The 17,858-nt window shown below is 39.5% G+C and overlaps 1 protein-coding gene across 1 annotated transcript in view; it reads left to right on the top strand.

The window, feature by feature from the left end:
• The window catches only part of nup133 (nucleoporin 133), a 39,810-nt gene that overhangs the window by 20,816 nt on the left and 1,136 nt on the right, over positions 1-17,858 (top strand). Inside the window, exons 11-24 of the mRNA XM_073051166.1 lie at positions 1,243-1,406; positions 1,773-1,864; positions 4,332-4,495; positions 5,226-5,320; positions 5,830-6,054; positions 8,405-8,527; positions 9,922-10,021; positions 11,993-12,244; positions 12,730-12,863; positions 13,481-13,639; positions 14,109-14,244; positions 15,878-15,996; positions 16,541-16,621; positions 17,578-17,645. Of these exons, the coding sequence (XP_072907267.1) occupies positions 1,243-1,406; positions 1,773-1,864; positions 4,332-4,495; positions 5,226-5,320; positions 5,830-6,054; positions 8,405-8,527; positions 9,922-10,021; positions 11,993-12,244; positions 12,730-12,863; positions 13,481-13,639; positions 14,109-14,244; positions 15,878-15,996; positions 16,541-16,621; positions 17,578-17,645 (1,912 nt within the window). The remainder of the gene's footprint in view (positions 1-1,242; positions 1,407-1,772; positions 1,865-4,331; positions 4,496-5,225; positions 5,321-5,829; positions 6,055-8,404; positions 8,528-9,921; positions 10,022-11,992; positions 12,245-12,729; positions 12,864-13,480; positions 13,640-14,108; positions 14,245-15,877; positions 15,997-16,540; positions 16,622-17,577; positions 17,646-17,858) is intronic.

Raw genomic sequence — 17,858 nt, 5'->3', positions numbered from 1 at the left:
TTCAGGCAGTTCATTGCTAATTTTGTTTGGATGCAGCAGTTCTAAATTGGGAAGCTCTTGAAAGTGATATGGTCATTTGATAAAAGACAACAGGCACATAATTTCTTTTCTCTAAGGGTTGACGAAAGAGTAAGACGTGTTTTGTTTGACAGCTGGTGATCAGAATTGGGTTTAATATCTCTGACGTGTCATGAAATGTGTTGTTTTGTGGCAGCAGTACAGTGTAATATATAAAATACTATAAATTACAATTATTTTATATATAATTAATTAAGTAGTGCAAAAATGTTGAGGTTGTGTTCATGGATTGGTTTGTTGTCCATGCAGAAATCTGCTGGTGGAGGGGAAGATGCTGTTCCTTCAGTGTCCTGTACCTCACTGCTCGTAGTAATAAGATGAGATCATGTCCTGTGTGACAGGTGTCTTTAATGACCAATGCTGCACTTTTTGAGGCATCACCTTTTGAAGATGTCCTCGACTGCTTGCAGCAAACTCTCACATGAACGCACAGTTTCAAAGTTGAATTAATGGTGTGCAGCCCTTCCTGTTGAAGGTGATACCCTCAGACTCCACTGCTCTAAACTTGCCTCATGAGCTAAACCTTTCATAGTAAGATTAAGAAGAAAATTGATTAAATGTTCACTGGAGAGTGCCAGAACTAATGTTGGGGGAAAGAAATTTAAGGGAGCTGACATCATTGCTGTCAGTGGTTTTGCACAACGTGCTGAATGCATTGGATGCCCAGTTCTGGGAATCAAGATGTGTTGTACAACAGTGAAACTCCAGGTGCTGGGAATCTAAAATAAAGATAGAATGTTGGTAATATGCAGCAAGTTAGGCAGTATCTGTGGAGTGAAAAACAAGGTTAACTTTTCAGTTATAAGCAAGAAAAACTAGAAAAATTGAATGCTTTACATTGCAGAAGAGGTGGGATGGAATGTGGAGAGAACAGAGGAGATGTCTGTGATAAGAGTGTAGACCAAGAGTAACAATGGAAGATGGTGGTAGTGCCAGCTGGGATGGAATATTGAAAGATTGCTGGGCACACTAGTTCTGTCTGGAAATGTAGATGAAACAGAATAGTTCTGTGTTTTGCCAGAATCACGAGTGAGTAGACTGGTTCAGTGTGGGGCACTCTCAGTACATAGTTTAGTGCACCTGTGTATGGGTGGTGCTAAAGGACTATCGGTTTGTGGATTGTTTCTGTTTTAATGGCAGATCATGTCTCTGTTAAATTTGCAGGTGATGGTATCCTGGGTGGGGGAAGCCTTGCTGGATTTCCTGTTCTTTTCTGCAGGAACAGTGGTTTAGTTGCAGCTCGCCCAAAGGAAACTGTATCAAAGTTACCGGAAAATATCGAAGATTCTCTGGCTTTATCAACCTCTGGAGCAGTAGCTCAGGGAGAGGTTAGTTGTGCTGTGGATGGGGGGGAGGAGAACTTGATCAGTGCATGGCTTCCAAATGACATTTACCATGTTTATGGTATTACAGTGGGGGCTTGGGAATTGTATGCATGTGCCTTTTAATAAAGGGTCATTGCTTTCTTTGATATCAATATCATCAGATTGAACATGCCAAAATGGTAGCTAAGAAAGGTTGAAGTGCATGAAGTATAAATTATTAGATATTTTTAACTGTATTTTACTTGCACACTATTCCATTGGATATTGTACTTACTGATCACTTTCATCTGTGGTTTTGTTGCATCAATTTTACTTTACTGTTTAAATAATTTTTCATGTATGTGGAGTCATATTTACTTCTCTTCTCAGACTGATGGCAGGCAACCATTTGAAAAATCTGTTGTGGAGCCACAAGAGGATAAAATTAAGATGTTGAAAACTGCCTTTGTGATGTATTGCAGGTAGGACTGAGTGCAAAATGCGTGATTATTACTTTGGTTGTAAGATAGTGAGGACTCGGTGGAATAATACTATGCCTTTGAGAATTAAATGTGATCAGGTTGCATAAACTTTATTGGAATTCCTGTAATTCATCCATAATTTTCTTTATTGTACACTGATGGTAGAAGCTTGTAAACTGAAGTCAAAGTTCAAAGTAACTTTATTATCAAAGTGTGTATCTGTCACCATATACTACCCTGAGATTCATTTTCCTGAAGCTATTCACAGTCAAACAAAGAAATACAACAGAATCAATGAAAAACTACACACAAAGACCGAGGACCAACCAATGTGCAAAAGACAAGCTGCAAATTCAAAAAAATCAAAGAAAAATAATCAATCAATAAATAAATAACAAATAGATAGATTGGTGATAGATGAATAAATAAATAATATTGTGAACATAAGTTAGTGAAGTCATTCACGCTGATTCAAGAGCCGGATGGTTGAGGGTAATAACTATCCTAAACCTAGTTTGTGAGACCTAAGGCTTCTGTACCTCCTTCCCAATGGCAGCAGTGAGAAGAGAGCATGGCCTGGATGGTAGGGCTCCTTGATGATGGATGCTGCTTTCTTGTGGCAGTGCTCTTTGTAGATGAGCTCAGTGGTGGAGAGTGTTTTTCCTGTGATGGACTGGGCTGCATCCGTCACTTTTTGTAGGCTTTTCTGTTCTTGGGCATTGGTGTTTCCAGACCAGACCATGATGCAACCAATCTTTACTGTGCATTTATTGGAGTTTGTCAGGGTTTTAAATGATGTGCCATATCTGCACAAACTTTTAAGAAAGTTGAGGGAGGCGCTGTTGTGGCTTCTTGGTAATGGCACATGTGTGTTGGTCCCAGGACGGATCCCCCGAAATGATAAGTTTAAAATTACTGACCCTTTCCATCTCAGATCCCCTAATGAGGACTGGATCATGGACCTCCAGTTTATTCCTCCTGTCGTCAATAATCAACCCTTTGGTCTTGTTGACATTGAGTGAGAGGTTGTTGCTGTGGCACTATTCATCCAGATTTTCAATCTCCCTTCTATATGCCAGTTCGCCACCACCTTTGATTCAGCAAACAAAAGTAGTGTTGTCAAACTTAAATATAGTTCCAAGCTGTCTAGGTTTGGAGCCAGGTTATAGTTTTTTATGTAATTCTGACTAGGTCAGCTATGGGGAAAAAATGGGGACAAAACTATTTCCTCAAAACGGAAAATCTAGAGACAAGGAACAAACCTGATACCGGTTATGAGTATGGTCAGGAAAACTCTTTTCAAAGTATATAGTGCAAATGTGAAACACTTCCATTTGCTGCAATTCCTTATATTTCCCTGCTCCCATGGGTGCTGCAGAAGGAAAGGAGCTTTTAAGTTTGCCTGACAGATCTGTCAGTTACGTGCACTGAGGAACTTGAGGCAAAAATAACGAGGAATGTTATGAATGGGAAAACAGACGAGATGGTCTCAAAATTCAAAGGTTCATATATTATCCAAATATACAACTCTGAAATTCTTCTCCAGATAGCCATGAAACCAAGAAAAAAAAGAATGGCAGCACAAGTCCCCCCTCCCCACACAAAAAATCGAACAAAAATGAAATAGGCTTATCAACCCCCTAAACAAGAAAGATCGGGCAAAAAACACAATATAAAAAATGATAAGACTGGAAAGAAAAAGTCTGTAGTCCAAGTCCATACCCAAAACACAGAAAACCTGGTTAACATTCTCCAGGCACAGTGGCAGGTCTTACCCTCTCTGGCAGCAGAGCAATCCCACCAGCAATCAAAAGGCAGTCTCCCCTCTCCGTAGCAGAGTGATCCCACCAGAGTTCAAAAGGCAGTCGCCCTTCTCTGTAGCAGAGCAATCTCACCAGTGATCACCAGCAGGCAGCCGGTGCTCACCTTCTGCATTCGCCTCGTTGTTTCAATCTCCTTTTTCATTTTAATTGGTGAAATGATGTCAAACATCGGTTCACGCCCCATCCTGTAGCCTTCTTGCCATGAGGCTCTTGCACGTTGCCTCTGCCTCCCGGAATTCTCTCAAAGACTGCAGAGCGCTGAAACACCTAAACCATCTCCAAACTGCAAATCACAGACTCCCAACAGTTCCAGAATTACATTCAAGATGAAAAACAAGCATAAAAGACATAAAAGAAGTGAAATTTGTGGTTTCATGATCTATCCAGAAGATGTCAACTGAAGGAGTATTTTACATAGGCACTATCTTGACTGGAAATCTGCTCCAGTTTCTATATGTTTTCCAATGAAACGTTCAGCCGTATTGTTGATTTCTGTCTTAGAGAGAATTTGAAAACACTAGAACAGGTTTATAAATTAGAAGGCTTTTAAAATATTTTAAATAACAAGTTAATCAAATCCATGAGATGCTTTATTTTGTTGCTGGGTACAGTCTGAGTTATGTTTCAATAATTTAAACTTACAGAAAGGATATTGTTGGTGCCCAGACAATGTTGGAAGAAATCTTCCCAGACAATGTTGATATGGGGTCGGACTCCGAACTGGACAGTGCTGTGGCACAAATCAGTCTTGATCTAATCAATGACTACCCAGCATGTGATCCCCGCTGGGCTGAATCGGTACCAAATGGTAAGGCTCGGTGTGATATTTTTGGAACATAAAATACATATTTATTAGGGATTTAATGCAGGATATGAAGCTGAGCCTGCCCACCCTTTCCTTCAGAGCAGCGTAGTCTTTCTTTCATGCTCTGTGACCTCTTTTGATTGATGCCTCGACACTGTCATCAAATGAAAATGGTTAATTACAGTGCTACTTAAATTTCTTTGAGAATATAGTGAAGTTTTAATGCATGTTAATTTCTAAACATTCATGACTTCTAGGATCTAGCCATGCAGAATGCATTCTTTCTTCCAAAGAATTTGGATGGTTTTCACTTTTCTCAAGGTACAGGGCCAAGAAACTCCATTAGCCTTTTTAAATAATGCAAATAATTTTTACATTTTCTCCTTAAAGTGGCTGAGCACAAACTACATCTCTGTAATACAGTACCTGCGGCTTCCATGCTTGTTGCAAGTACTGCTTGCCTTTCAGTGGCACTTGGCATAGCTTGAGATTTTAGCAGGTGTCTATGAGAGTGATACAGTTCAGAAGAATAATGTTTGCCTGACTTTTGCTAGATAATCTCCTGCTACTTTGTTTTACCCCATGTCCATGGAAGAGAATACCTGATGAAAAATGCTACTCTGTGCATTATAAGCTGGCTCTTTATTTGCTACAAGCAGTGCATATTTAAGGGAATGTAATTTGTTTGACCAGTGCCACTCCAGTGAGATGTGTGAACATTATCTCTTCACAGATGAAAGTAGATTTAGCAACACCTCCTTGTTACTGCTTCATCAACTGGAAGATAAAATGAAGGCCCATTACTGTTTGATGGAATTCCTTCGAGATGTAAGTTGTTGCTTGGAGTTTAGTTTTGTACAGTGCCTTTCAGGTCCTAGGTGTATCCCAAATCATTTCACAGTATTAAATATTGTTTTTAAGTAGTAATGAAGCTAATATTGTATACAGCAGAGTCCCATACAGAGCCGGATAAATGACTAAATGTTGTAATTTTACTGGCAGCTCACAATTCACACAAAGAATCTTGCCTCTTTTCTCAGAATGGTGCAGCTGCTGTCTTGAATTCACATTAATGGCAACTGAGATTTAATGTTAAAAATCTAAAATCCAGTTCTGGGCAGTGGAGTCTGCTCATTTCCAGGAAAGGGGATTCGAATCTATATGTTTGCATCAGTGACATGAGGCCATGAACCAGCTGCCACACTAATTCTCCCTGTACTTTCCATTGGCTCTCCCCACCACAATCCCACCTCCCCAGTGAAACTTTGATTTGAAGGAATGAGTGAAAGCTGGAATCCTTTCATGTTCTTATGATTCTTCTGGAATTTTCCTTCCAGATGGAGTTACTAAATCGGCTTGAGACTATTATGGTGCGAGGATTCCTGATGGCAACTCGCCTTTTGCTCTGTGAGCATGCTGAGAAGCTCTCTGCGGCTATTGTTCTAAAACACAACCACACCAAGCTTCCTGACATTGTAAATGCAGCGATTAATTCTGCTTTGAGTAAACAGAAAAAGAGTGTTCCACAGAACTTGACTCCAGCAGATGTTTTCTTCAGAGAGGTACGAATTTCCTGTTCTTTTTGTGTTGTAGAGTTCAGGGAATGAGAAATGCACCCATGGAACAATTACTGCTGTCTGTGAGAAAAGCACAAAATTTACTTTTGAGTTTGTGTGCATTTTATTCCCAGTATTCTGTAGAAACCTTGAGGAGCTCAAGGAGAATATAATGTAAAAGGCAAGGGTTGCTACAACTGGAGTTAAGACATACAACACAGAAATAGGCTGATCCACTCAATTCATCCATACCTGCCATCAAGCACTTATGCATTCTCATCCCATTTCCTTCACTTGGTCTGTAGCCTTCTCTACTCTCTTATTCAAGATCTCATCTTATTACTACTTCAATACTTTAGAGAGTCTCTGCCAACACCATTTCTGATGCAAGGTGTTGCCGACTCCAACCATCCTCTGGTTAAGACTCTTCCTCCAAATCACTTTAAATTCTCTAACCCTTAAGCTGTTATCCTCTAGTTTTTCAGTACCTCTGAGATGCAGTGTACAGTGTTGATAAAACTCCTCCTGAATTTTGGGCTCCTAAAGGATAAATTGGAGGCAGTTCAGATAAGGTTCACTAAGTAGATTTATTGGGTGAAAGAAGGAATTAGCAGGAAGGGCCTATGTATTCACTGACGGTAAGAATGAAATATCTTATTGAAACATAAAATTGTGAGTGGGTTTGGTAGGGTTGCTGCTGTTTTCCACTGTGGCCAAAAGAAGTGGTCATGGTTACAAACTAAGTGGTCACCCATTTGAAACAGATGAACTTAGAAACATAGAAAAATAGAAAATAGGTGCAGGAGTAGGCCATTCGGCCCTTCGAGCCTGCACCGCCATTCAGTATCATCATGGCTGATCATCCAACTCGGAACCCTGTACCTGCTTTCTCTCCATACCCCCGATCCCTTTAGCCACAAGGGCCATATCTAACTTCCTCTTAAATATAGCCAATGAACCGGCCTCAACTGTTTCCTGTGGCAGAGAATTCCACAGATTCACCACTCTCTGTGTGAAGAAGTTTTTCCTCATCTCAGTCCTAAAAGGCTTCCCCTTTATCCTTAAACTGTGACCCCTCGTTCTGGACTTCCCCAGCATCAGAAACAATCTTCCTGCATTTAGCCTGTCCAATCCCTTTAGAATTTTATACATTTCAATAATTTCAATAAGATCTCCCCTCAATCTTCTAAATTCCAGTGAGTATAAGCCCAGTCGATCCAGTAATTCTTCATATGAAAGTCCTGCCATCCCAGGGATCAATCTGGTGAACCTTCTTTGTACTCCCTGTATGGCAAGAATGTCTTTCCTCAGATTAGGGGACCAAAACTGCACACAATACTCCAGGTGCAGTCTCACCAAGGCCTTGTACAACTGCAGTAGAACCTCCCTGCTGCTGTACTCAAATCCTTTTGCTATGAATGCCAACATACCATTTGCCTTTTTCACCGCCTGCTGTACCTGCATGCCCACCTTCAATGACTGGTGTACAATGACACCCAGGTCTCGTTGCACCTCCCCTTTTCCTAATCGGCCACCGTTCAGATAATAATCTGTTTTCCTGTTCTTGCAACCAAAGTGGATAACATCACACTTATCCACATTAAATTGCATCTGCCATGAATTTGCCCACTCACCTAACCTATCCAAGTCACCCTGCATCCTCTTAGCATCCTCCTCACAGCTAACACCGCCGCCCAGCTTCATGTCATCCGCAAACTTGGAGATGCTGCATTTAATTCCCTCGTCTAAATCATTTATATATATTGTAAACAACTGGAGTCCCAGCACTGAGCCTTGCGGTACCCCACTAGTCACTGCCTGCCATTCTGAAAAGGTCCTGTTTACTCCCACTCTTTGCTTCCTGTCTGCCAACCAATTCTCTATCCACATCAATACCATACCCCCAATACAGTGTGCTTCTGAGAATCATTAATCTTTATTAATTAATTCTGAGAGCTAGAGAAGGCCCTGTCATTGAATACACAGTCCTGACATGGACAGGACTTTGCACTTGAGAGTCGAGCATTAATGAGAACGGGCAAGAATGTGGGAATAAGATTAAGATCATTTCTAGCATGATCTTAATGAATGGTGGATCAGGTTCAGTGTAAACGTTCCACTTCACACTCATAAGAAATCTGCAGAGCCAGGTTGTCAGAGGTTTTGGAATTAGACTCTAAGCTTACACTTAAAGAACAGCTTGTCATCTCAACAATAAAAGATAAAACATTTCTGTTCTGTAGTCTGATTTTAAAAAGCAGGCCGTTTAACCAAATAGAATTCAGTTTATAAGAAATGTGTTATTAGGGGCGCCTCTGTTTTAATGTAATCATAGTAATGTATCTTTCTTGCACAGGTCTCCCAGATCGATACAGCTTTTGAATGCTTGTTGGAGGAAGAACAAAACATTTTGGAGGAAAATACCCCATTATCACTAGAGTGGGCACAAACAGCTATAAATGTTAATAATATCCTAAAGGTACAGACTTCTTACAACTTGCATTTTTTAACTGAAAAGTTCACACAGCCAGATTTCTGTTGAGAAACTAGGGAGAATATTAAGTTTTCTAATGCAATTTGAAACAAAGTTATGAGGGAAGAATTGAATTTAAGGGACATTATATTATTGTCTAAGAATTGACTTGAGAATACTTTGTAGTGCTGGAAATTTGATGTATATTGGGTTCCTCAGGTATCATTGGGCTTTTTAATCTCCATCTCCACAGATGCAGTCGCTTGCTATGATTGTTGTGACTCGTGCTACTCAGGCAGATAAGCTGTGTGCTAGAGACTGACTTGTCAAGCAGATGACCCATAATAACATTTTCTTTGAATTCTTTCCCTATTGTTCTTGTGCTCCACTCTCCTTGCCTGAACTGTTGTAGTTTATCTGTAAGCCTGCACGTTAGGATCCAGTGTATTTTCAGTCTGGGACAGAGCAGGGGAAGAGGATACAACTCTACACCCTGCTTATTTCAAGTCCGTGCATTTTGTGTCATTGCAGAGAAGAGATCAATTAAAGCTGCTACTTTTGAAGTCTTAACCTCCTTAATTAGATAAATACTAGGAAGTAAGAACTTCGATCATTCATTTTGGATTCTTTTGCTGTCCAATTCTAGACATTATTTTCACATATGTTGATCAGTTTGCCCCGATCCTTTTTTCTTTTGTTAGCCTGCAGGAGAACCTATGTTTCTGATTTTGTCCATAACATATCAGAGCATTAGCTATGAAGTTATTGAATGGCTTGCAGCCTGTACACTTGTCCCATTTTTAGCTCAGAATATTTAGCTGGACTAATTTAAAATAATCTAAAACCAGAAAAGAGGAAAAAATTTGTCCTAACAAGCTATTTAATATGTGAAGCAGCAGATTCAAAATGTTAGCGGAACTCAACAGGTCAGGCAGCGTCTATGGAGGTCATTGCTTGTCACAATCCTCCATTAGGACTGGAAAGAAAGAGAGCTCTCAGACCAGAACATTTTGTGTATGTTGCTCCAGATTTCCAAATTTTCAGTCTCTTTTGTGACTTGTGTGCTAGAATTTTTTCTACTGCTTATCGCCTGGAAATCCACACTGTGACAGGTTGTTAATTGGCACAATGTGTCATGATGCTGAGAATTTCAGAGCCCTACATAACAAATAGCCTGAGGCATGAATCAGAGGGCTGAACCTTGCACGTACTCCATTTGCCTCTCACTGTCTTGTGCAGAGCCTTGGAAAAGATCATATTCTTCCAATGCTTAGATTATCATAAATAAATAGGAAAATTGCTGATGAATAAAATGGAAAACTATGCATAATTTACAAATTCCAGCTGTCTTCTGTGGGAGATATTGAGCCTTGAGATAACATTATATCTTTGATATGCAGGATATGTTGCACGCAGCTGTCCACCATCGACACAACAAATGTTCGTTTTATAAGTCAGAAGAGGATGCTGAACAGGAGCCTGAGTACATTCCTTGGACAGGTGAGTTGGGTTGCATTCTTGAAATAATTAAGCAGGGTTTGGATTTACTCAGCGATCTAGTGGGTTTTGGAACATCTCTTGTTTTAATATAAAAGCAGAAAATGGTGGAAACGCTCAAAAAGTCAGGTAGCATCTGCTGAGAAGTTCATCAGAACTGGGAAAGAGAAAACAAGTTGGTTTCAAGTTGTTCAAGGATAGATAGGACAAGGGGATATTACTGTTAATAGGCAACCAAGTCTGGTTTGGAGATAAACAAACCAGTTGAATAATGATGAGCAGTTAGAGTGAAAGTTCAAGTTTAATTGTCATTCATCCAGACATGAATACAGCCAAACTGTACAGCATTACTCCAGGGCCAAGGTGCAAAACACATTACCAACAGCCACACACAGCACATATAAGCTAGAAAGCTGCGATATCAGTAAAATACAGTCACACAAAAAAATAGTCCAACACCTTGAGTCCATGAAGGTTGCAGCAGTCTGCATTCGAACACAATACAGCTTGTCTTCTGCCAAGTAAATACTGGGGAAGTGGTACCTACTCCAGCTCAGACGTCACACCACACCACCTCCAGTGGAGTGCACTGATTGTGATTAGAGAAGAGCGACTCAGACGATCACTCAATGTTCAACTGCATACCACCTTTACGCACCGAATCCTCTGACACAAACAGCAGCACAATCTGCACCAAATCCAGCTGCTTCAGGTTCTCCAACGAGCAATTTGCTGATCGGGTAGACCTGCAGTACTTTAAGTTCTTAATGCGTCCAACAGGGTCTTGCAATTGTATAAAATACATTTTAAAAAGACAACACCATGTTTGTTTGACCCTGTAGAAGCTGCTGCAGCTGAGCGTATCACCAACTTATCGGGAAACTCTGAACTAAGGATTGTATAGGTTGAGAAATCAGTTGGAGTCGAAACACAAAGGGCAGAAAGTTTGTGAAATGGACAGCTGTAGTATATACCCAATAGATCAGTCTATGCAGATTGAGAGAGAACTAAACTTGGATCGCAAATGGACGGGCCTGCATACATTACAGAAGACAAGGTGTATCAAGTTGAATAATTCAGCTTTGAACCCTGAAGGCTGCAACGTGTCCAGATGGAAATTAAAGTGTTGTTTCTCAAATTGCATTGGCTGTTGGTCTAGCACTGCAGGAGATCAGAGGCAGACAGGAGGTGCATGGAGCACTGAAGTGGCAGGCAACAGTGAACTCACCCCTGTAGACAATCTGCAAGCTGATTACCCAGTCTGTGTTAGTCTGATGTATTCTGTAATTAGAATTGATTATGAAGATTCCAGCTCATATTTTAATGTTAAATTGTTAAAGTTGGATTCTAAATTAGAACTGAACTGAAGCTAGCTGGGAAGTTGATGTTCATAAACAGCACTAGAGACGTGACTGCGTTTTTAGTGGATTTGTATATTTGTGGGGTTATTTATTCAAAAATGCCTCAAGTGCTTTTCTCTTTTTACCTCCGTTCCATTTCAATGATCACTGTTGCAGGAAGAATAACAAAGCTAATTCCTGGTTCATCTTGTGCAATGGGAGCTTTAAGTTGTCATTGACTTCTCTCCATTTGCTCTAGAAATAAGAATCATAAGAAATAAGCTTGAGGATGTTGGTCATTGTTCAGAATGATAAATTGATTGATGGAAAATACTGGGGTGGGGAAGAGGATTATTAGCTTTCATTGGAGATGAGGTGAAATGATTAGCTCGGATGAATTGTGTTCTGGAATAGAAACACCAACGACAACTTTGTAAAAGAAACTGATGCGGAGAAATTTGCAGAGTTATGTAAAAGAGTAGGTATGTGGCTTGATTAGGTTTCCCAAAGAATTATCTGGTCATGGGGTTGGGTTATAAATCATCTTCACGTAAGACCATGAAGTTCAGCAGCTATTTTATAATTGAAATACATATTATCTTTTCATCTAATTTTGATGTTCTATTGTTTAAAGCATCCAGTGGTCCATCTGGTGTGAGGAATGTGATTGTAAGGCAGACTGATATTATCCTGAATAAGGTGTACCCACAAGTTGACAGCACCATACGTAATACCCTTCTGGAGCAAGTCGTGGCACTCCTTGATTTCTATCTGGATGGCTACGTTTGTCAACTCAAGTCAGTGGACAGACCTGCTCAGCAGGAAAGATACAATAAACTGGACATGGAATACACCCAAAAACGGTCACATCTTCTATCACAATTGCGTATGTACAACAATCCATTTTTTTCATTTTTTTTCTGTCAGTTTACAGAATAAATCTCTGCAATGCTCCTCCACTCCAGCTCTTGGGTAATTGCGCTTCAACTACTTGTAAAGATTATTTTATCCTGAAAAAAAATCATATTTTCTCCTTGGAGAGAAAAGGATAAACATGAATTACTACTTGTATTTAAAAAAAACTGAATGAGTCACTTCCACAATTTTTCAGCAATATCATATGTTTATGTTATTTCCAAAATCTTATAATTCTTTTGAAAACATTTCTTCAACTACTTGTATGTTTTTCTTATGTTCATTATTTCATCCTCGGGTAAGGAAGGAAGCCACGTCCTGTAGTCCTACTAAACAAGGGCTGATTCCTGTGTGTTTCGCAAGCCACTGTTTTCCCCCTAAATTGCATCTCCTAAACCTATGTGTGGGGATGGAAGATTGTGAATGATAAATGACTGCCATTGTTCATGCTTCTAGTTTCACTTGGGCAACACCAGCTGACTGCTTCACTGGCAGAGAAATATTGTGACTTTGACATCCTGATTCAACTATGTGAACAAACTGATAACCAGGCCAGGTTACAGCGCTACCTGAACCAGTTTGCAGATCAGGTGAGATATTTCTAAGTTCCTGTTCTGCTATGGAATTCAATCCCATATATCTCTTGCTTTAAGTTGTACATTTTTTTAAGGACTGGTCACCTTGTAATTAAGTAAATAGTATTTTTATGGGACCTTCATGACTTCAGGAGACCTGGAGTTAGTTCCAGCCAACAAAATCCTCTAGACAATTCCTGCTGCATTGCAGGAAAATGGCAACTGATTTTCATACATTAAGATCCCACAAACTACAAGCAAAAATAATGATTTTGATTATTAAAAGCACTCTCTTTTTGCATTGTTCTCATCCTATTCCAAGGTGTATCTCAAAAAGATAAATAATATTTTAAATCTATTGGGAGGATGCACAAATCCTTGATTTAAGTATCTTTCTGAAAGACTAGCACCCAGCATTACAGGTTTGAAGTTTTAGTCTGGATTACGTACTGAGAATGCTGGTAGTGTTGAATCCATGGCCTTCAAGGTGAAGGTACTAGCAATCGAACTGCCATTTGTAAATGAGACTTTACATGCATATTCTTAGTTTTATTTTTTGATGCAAAGGTATTTCATACTTTATTTTCAAGAACACAAAAGGAATGGCTAATTGAAGTCTTTTAATCAAATAGAACTTTTCCGACTTCCTGTTTCGTTGGTACATGGAAAAGGGGAAACGAGGAAAACTGCTGTCACCGCCTGTGGCCCAGCATGCACAGTTGGCTAATTTCCTACAGTCACATGAGCATCTCAGTTGGCTCCATGAAATCAACATCCAGAACTTTGAAAAGGTAATTGTATTTCGTGCCTTAAAGCTCAGGTTCTGAAAATTGCCCTTTGTTCAATTACACAATTCAAATAAAATCTTTCAAAAAGACAGACAAGCCTTGGGTGAGAAAACAGGGTCTGAGCTTATTTACAGCTCTTCATCTGGAACCTGACTGTTTTTTGTGAACGTGGTTTTGCTGGTGAGGTCAGGAGAGCATTGTAAATGGGCTTTGTGGGGCAGTGACCCACAGGATCATGTCCTAATCACTTAATTGGGGTTTGCTTTCAAAACACGAACTGGTTTGTCTTTTTCGCAGTGCTTTTGTACTCCAAGCCATTTCAGTTAAAATCCCATGGCTGCTGCCAAACGTAACCAATGAATGCTTGCAGTATGTTAGTGAGACCAAGGGGGAATTGGGAAGGAATAATACCAGGTTATTGGATAGACATGTATTTGTGCGAGCTTTTCAATTTGATTTTCAATTACTACAGGCTCATCAAACATTACTGAATCTTGCTAATATGGAGACACGATACTTTGCAAAGAAGAAAACTCTCTTGAGCCTCAGTAAACTCTCTGTGTTTGCATCCGACCTCTCCGAGAACCTTCTGCATGAAAAGATTGAGGGTAATTTCTGAGTAAAATCTTACATGTCGACATTAAAGCATAAAACTGAAAGTGAATTGTGAAATTAAATGTTGAAAGTGCATAAAATAATTGAGGTCACAGAAGCCAAGGTAATGAGTTAAAAGTACAAAAATAGATAACAGTGAATTTAAATGACTAAAGAACATTTAGTATGTCAGTGGGATCAACAGAATTCTTAACTGAAGTGAATGAATTATGTGAGATCAGATGGTGCAATGTGTCTCGCTGATAAGGTGCTACTCATTGAGCCTGCGTGGATTTCATTAGAATGGTTTGGGAAGGAAAAATAAAATGAAGTAAAATGGAAATAATAATACTTGCATACTGCCAGGAGGCATTTGGTCTCTCCAGTGGAGAGGTGATCACCCAGTGCACAGTCTATATTGAAAGACTTCATTGTGCATTATTGTTTAATCTGTGTTGTGAGCTAAAAGTGCACTTTTTGTACCTCATAATCTTGAGTGGAGTAGGGATAGGATGTATAAGTTAATTATGTGGATCAGGATGTTAGTGAGGTCCTTTCACATTGATGTAAAAAAGCAAATCAAAAATCAAGTTTGTTATATGCACAGGTGCAGTGAAAAACTTGATTGCAGCAGCATCATAGACACATGGCATCTATTATAAAGAATTTTTTAAATAGGAACAATTAGAACAAAAGTAAGTATTTTAGTGTAAGGTAGTCAGAGCAGTTCTAGTGCTGCTAAACCGTGGTGATTAGTGTTTTGCTAGTTGGTTCAAGAACCGAATGGTTGCACCTGGTGGTGTGGTCTTCGGGTTTCTGTACCTTCTGCCCAGTGGTAGCTGTGAAAAGTCAGCGTGGCTCAGATGATGGGAATCTCTGATAGATGTTGCCTTCATGAGGCAGTGTTTTGTGTAGGTGCTACCAATGGTAGGAATGGGTATGATGTATTGGGCAGAGTCTAAGATTCTCTGCAAGTTCTTACATTCCTACACATTTGAATTGGAAAAGGTATCATGTTGAAATTGCTGAAAGTAGCAATGATTTGTTTGAAGTGAATGAAAGAATAAGCACATCATTTAATGAGGCCTCATGGAATTCAGAAGTAAATGAACATCTACTGCCTGCATCTAATCTGAGTATGTTCAATAACAGTAAAAGAAAACAGTAGTAGTTCAGTGTCCACATTTTGGGACTACTGTAGTGGAGTGGTTAGCACGATACCATTACAACTTGGGGCGTCGGAGTCCAGTCATGATGTCCTCTGTAAGGAGTTTGTATGTCTTCCCCTGGCATACACGGGCTTTCTCCAGGTCTCCTGTTTCCTCTCACAGTCCAAAGACAGACCGGGTGGGTTAGTTGGTAAACTGTCCCACGATTGGCTTCAGGTCAAATCGGGTTGCTGGGCAGCACGGCTGTACGGGCTCAAAGGACCTATTCTGTGCTGCATCTCTCAGTAAATAAATCAAAATACGAGGACATGCTCCACAGCCCCAGCAACTTTGTCAAAGAGAAAGCAAGCAGGTGCCTTTTTGCAAGAGTAGACCAAAGAAATGAGCCTGTCTATGAATGTTTGACAAAGCTGATTTTCTTGATGCGCGCTCCTCTTCCATATGAAGCATTGAGTTATTTGCATTCATTTTGTTGCAGACTTGAATGCACAAGAGCAGTATCTGCTTCATCAGGATACTCTCCCAATGGAGTTGTTGGAAAGGAAACAGCTCAATGTAGACACAATGCCTGTGTTGTCTGCTTCACAACTGATCGACGTAAGTATGTAAAACTGGTTGTGAGAGATCAATTATCCAAAATTATAAATGAAAGTGTCATGAAGAAGATATTAAAATGACAGACTATGCAAGATAGTTAAGGACAGGAAACTCATAGTAATGCTATGAAATATGCTTTCCACCAAAAGTGAGGAAAAAGCTTGATTTAATTTGTTTTAGAAATATTAGGGTGTGCCAAAGTGAATCAGGAAAGATTGATTTCTTCAGATCAGAAATCGAGCAACAGCAAGATGTCGTGCAGTCTTTCACCGAAGGCTTTGCCAGAAGAGTTGACAAAGTAAATCCACATAAAACCTGCTTTAATCAAATTTAGATGACTAATTTTGGTTTGCACTTGGAATTTATTTCTCATTGAACTTCTCTTAAGTGATGGTATTTAGAGTGAGCCCATGTCTTGATAGTATCATGGAAATGCTTGCACCAGATATTTACACCATAATCACCAGTTTGCACTTTCCACATGAGGTTTTTTTTAATGTCTATTCCACTTCAATTAATTCAGATTAATATTCAATTTCTCCAGCTTTACATCAGTGATGACAATGTAAGGGCAAATGAATATGATTTCAAGAAGGCACTTGATCTACTGGAGTACGTTGAAAAGGTACAGAGAAAAAAATAATGATTGCTTTTTCCCATCCTATCAATTCCAAAGTGTAGTTGCCCTGATTCAAAGCCAAGTTGCTTGGATTAAAATATCCTCTACTTGCAGCTGATTTTTATTTTCTAGTAGGATGAGAAACGGGTTGTAAAGCAGAGAACATGGTGTCTGCCCATCTTTTTGGTGCAATAAGCAAACTGCTGGAGGATCTAAGTTTATTGGATCTTCCAAAATGCAACAGCAGAAATACCCTCTCTCTTTTGCTGACTTCAGTGTTTGGGTCAAGGGGATTTATAGTGCTTCTCAGAACTGAACAAGATGCAAATGCTTTAAGGTGGCCTCTGTGAACAGTTAGAGAGCGAACCTATGCCCATAGTTTCTAATACTAATTCACAATAAAGTTGTGAGTTGAAAAAAAACTTTAAATCAGAACTCAGTTGTATAAATTAAGCAATCTGTATCCTGTTCCAAATGATTTCCCAGGATCAGATATTGCTTCACTGTTTCTTGCCATTACAGAGGATATGCTTACTAAGTTATGGCTATACTGCTCAACTTTAACAAAGCAGCACTGCTCCGCTGGTCAATGTACTCCTGTCTTATGTTCGATGCCTTTACATTTTGGTTTCAACTTAATTTTCCCACATCATATTCCATTATTTACATTTACCTTTTTAGAGGCAAAAGCAAGAGATGTATTTACTTGATGTCTCCTATCCTCAGGCCATGCAAAAGCAGGTTAAAATCATTAGTTTTTGAAGTACAATCAATTATGATAAAAGCAGCTGCCAATTTGGATTCTGCCAGTTTACCAAACAAAAATAAGTTAACAACCATAGAAAATCAACTGCTAGAAAATATTTAATTTTTGTGGCAGATATTATGCATCTTTGGGAAGGGTAACAGTAGGCTCTGCTTAAATTGAGTTTGAATGTTTTTGTCTGTTTGTTGCTATAAAGGAGGACAATTCCATCACTGCTGATGAACTGAAACTGGAGATCTTCAGCCGTGCCATCCAGAGAGATGAGTATGTGGAGTCTGGAACTGTTGCTAACTGTAATTAGTTACAAATGTAAACCAACAGTAGCTCTGCTTGCATCATTGTGTAAAATTATGATACCCTTTAAAACAACCCTTTACCCTCCCCTCTTGCGTTTCAGTTGTAATTAGTGTTTCCCTTGCTTTTGCCCCAACTAATTATAAAATATATGAGCCAATAATGTTCGTGTTTCTTGGCCCA

Source organism: Hemitrygon akajei, chromosome 7 (assembly GCF_048418815.1).
Source record: "Hemitrygon akajei chromosome 7, sHemAka1.3, whole genome shotgun sequence".
Lineage (NCBI taxonomy): Eukaryota > Metazoa > Chordata > Chondrichthyes > Myliobatiformes > Dasyatidae > Hemitrygon > Hemitrygon akajei.
The sequence above is the reverse complement of the archived record's forward strand: the minus strand, read 5'-3'. Positions and strand labels throughout refer to the sequence as shown.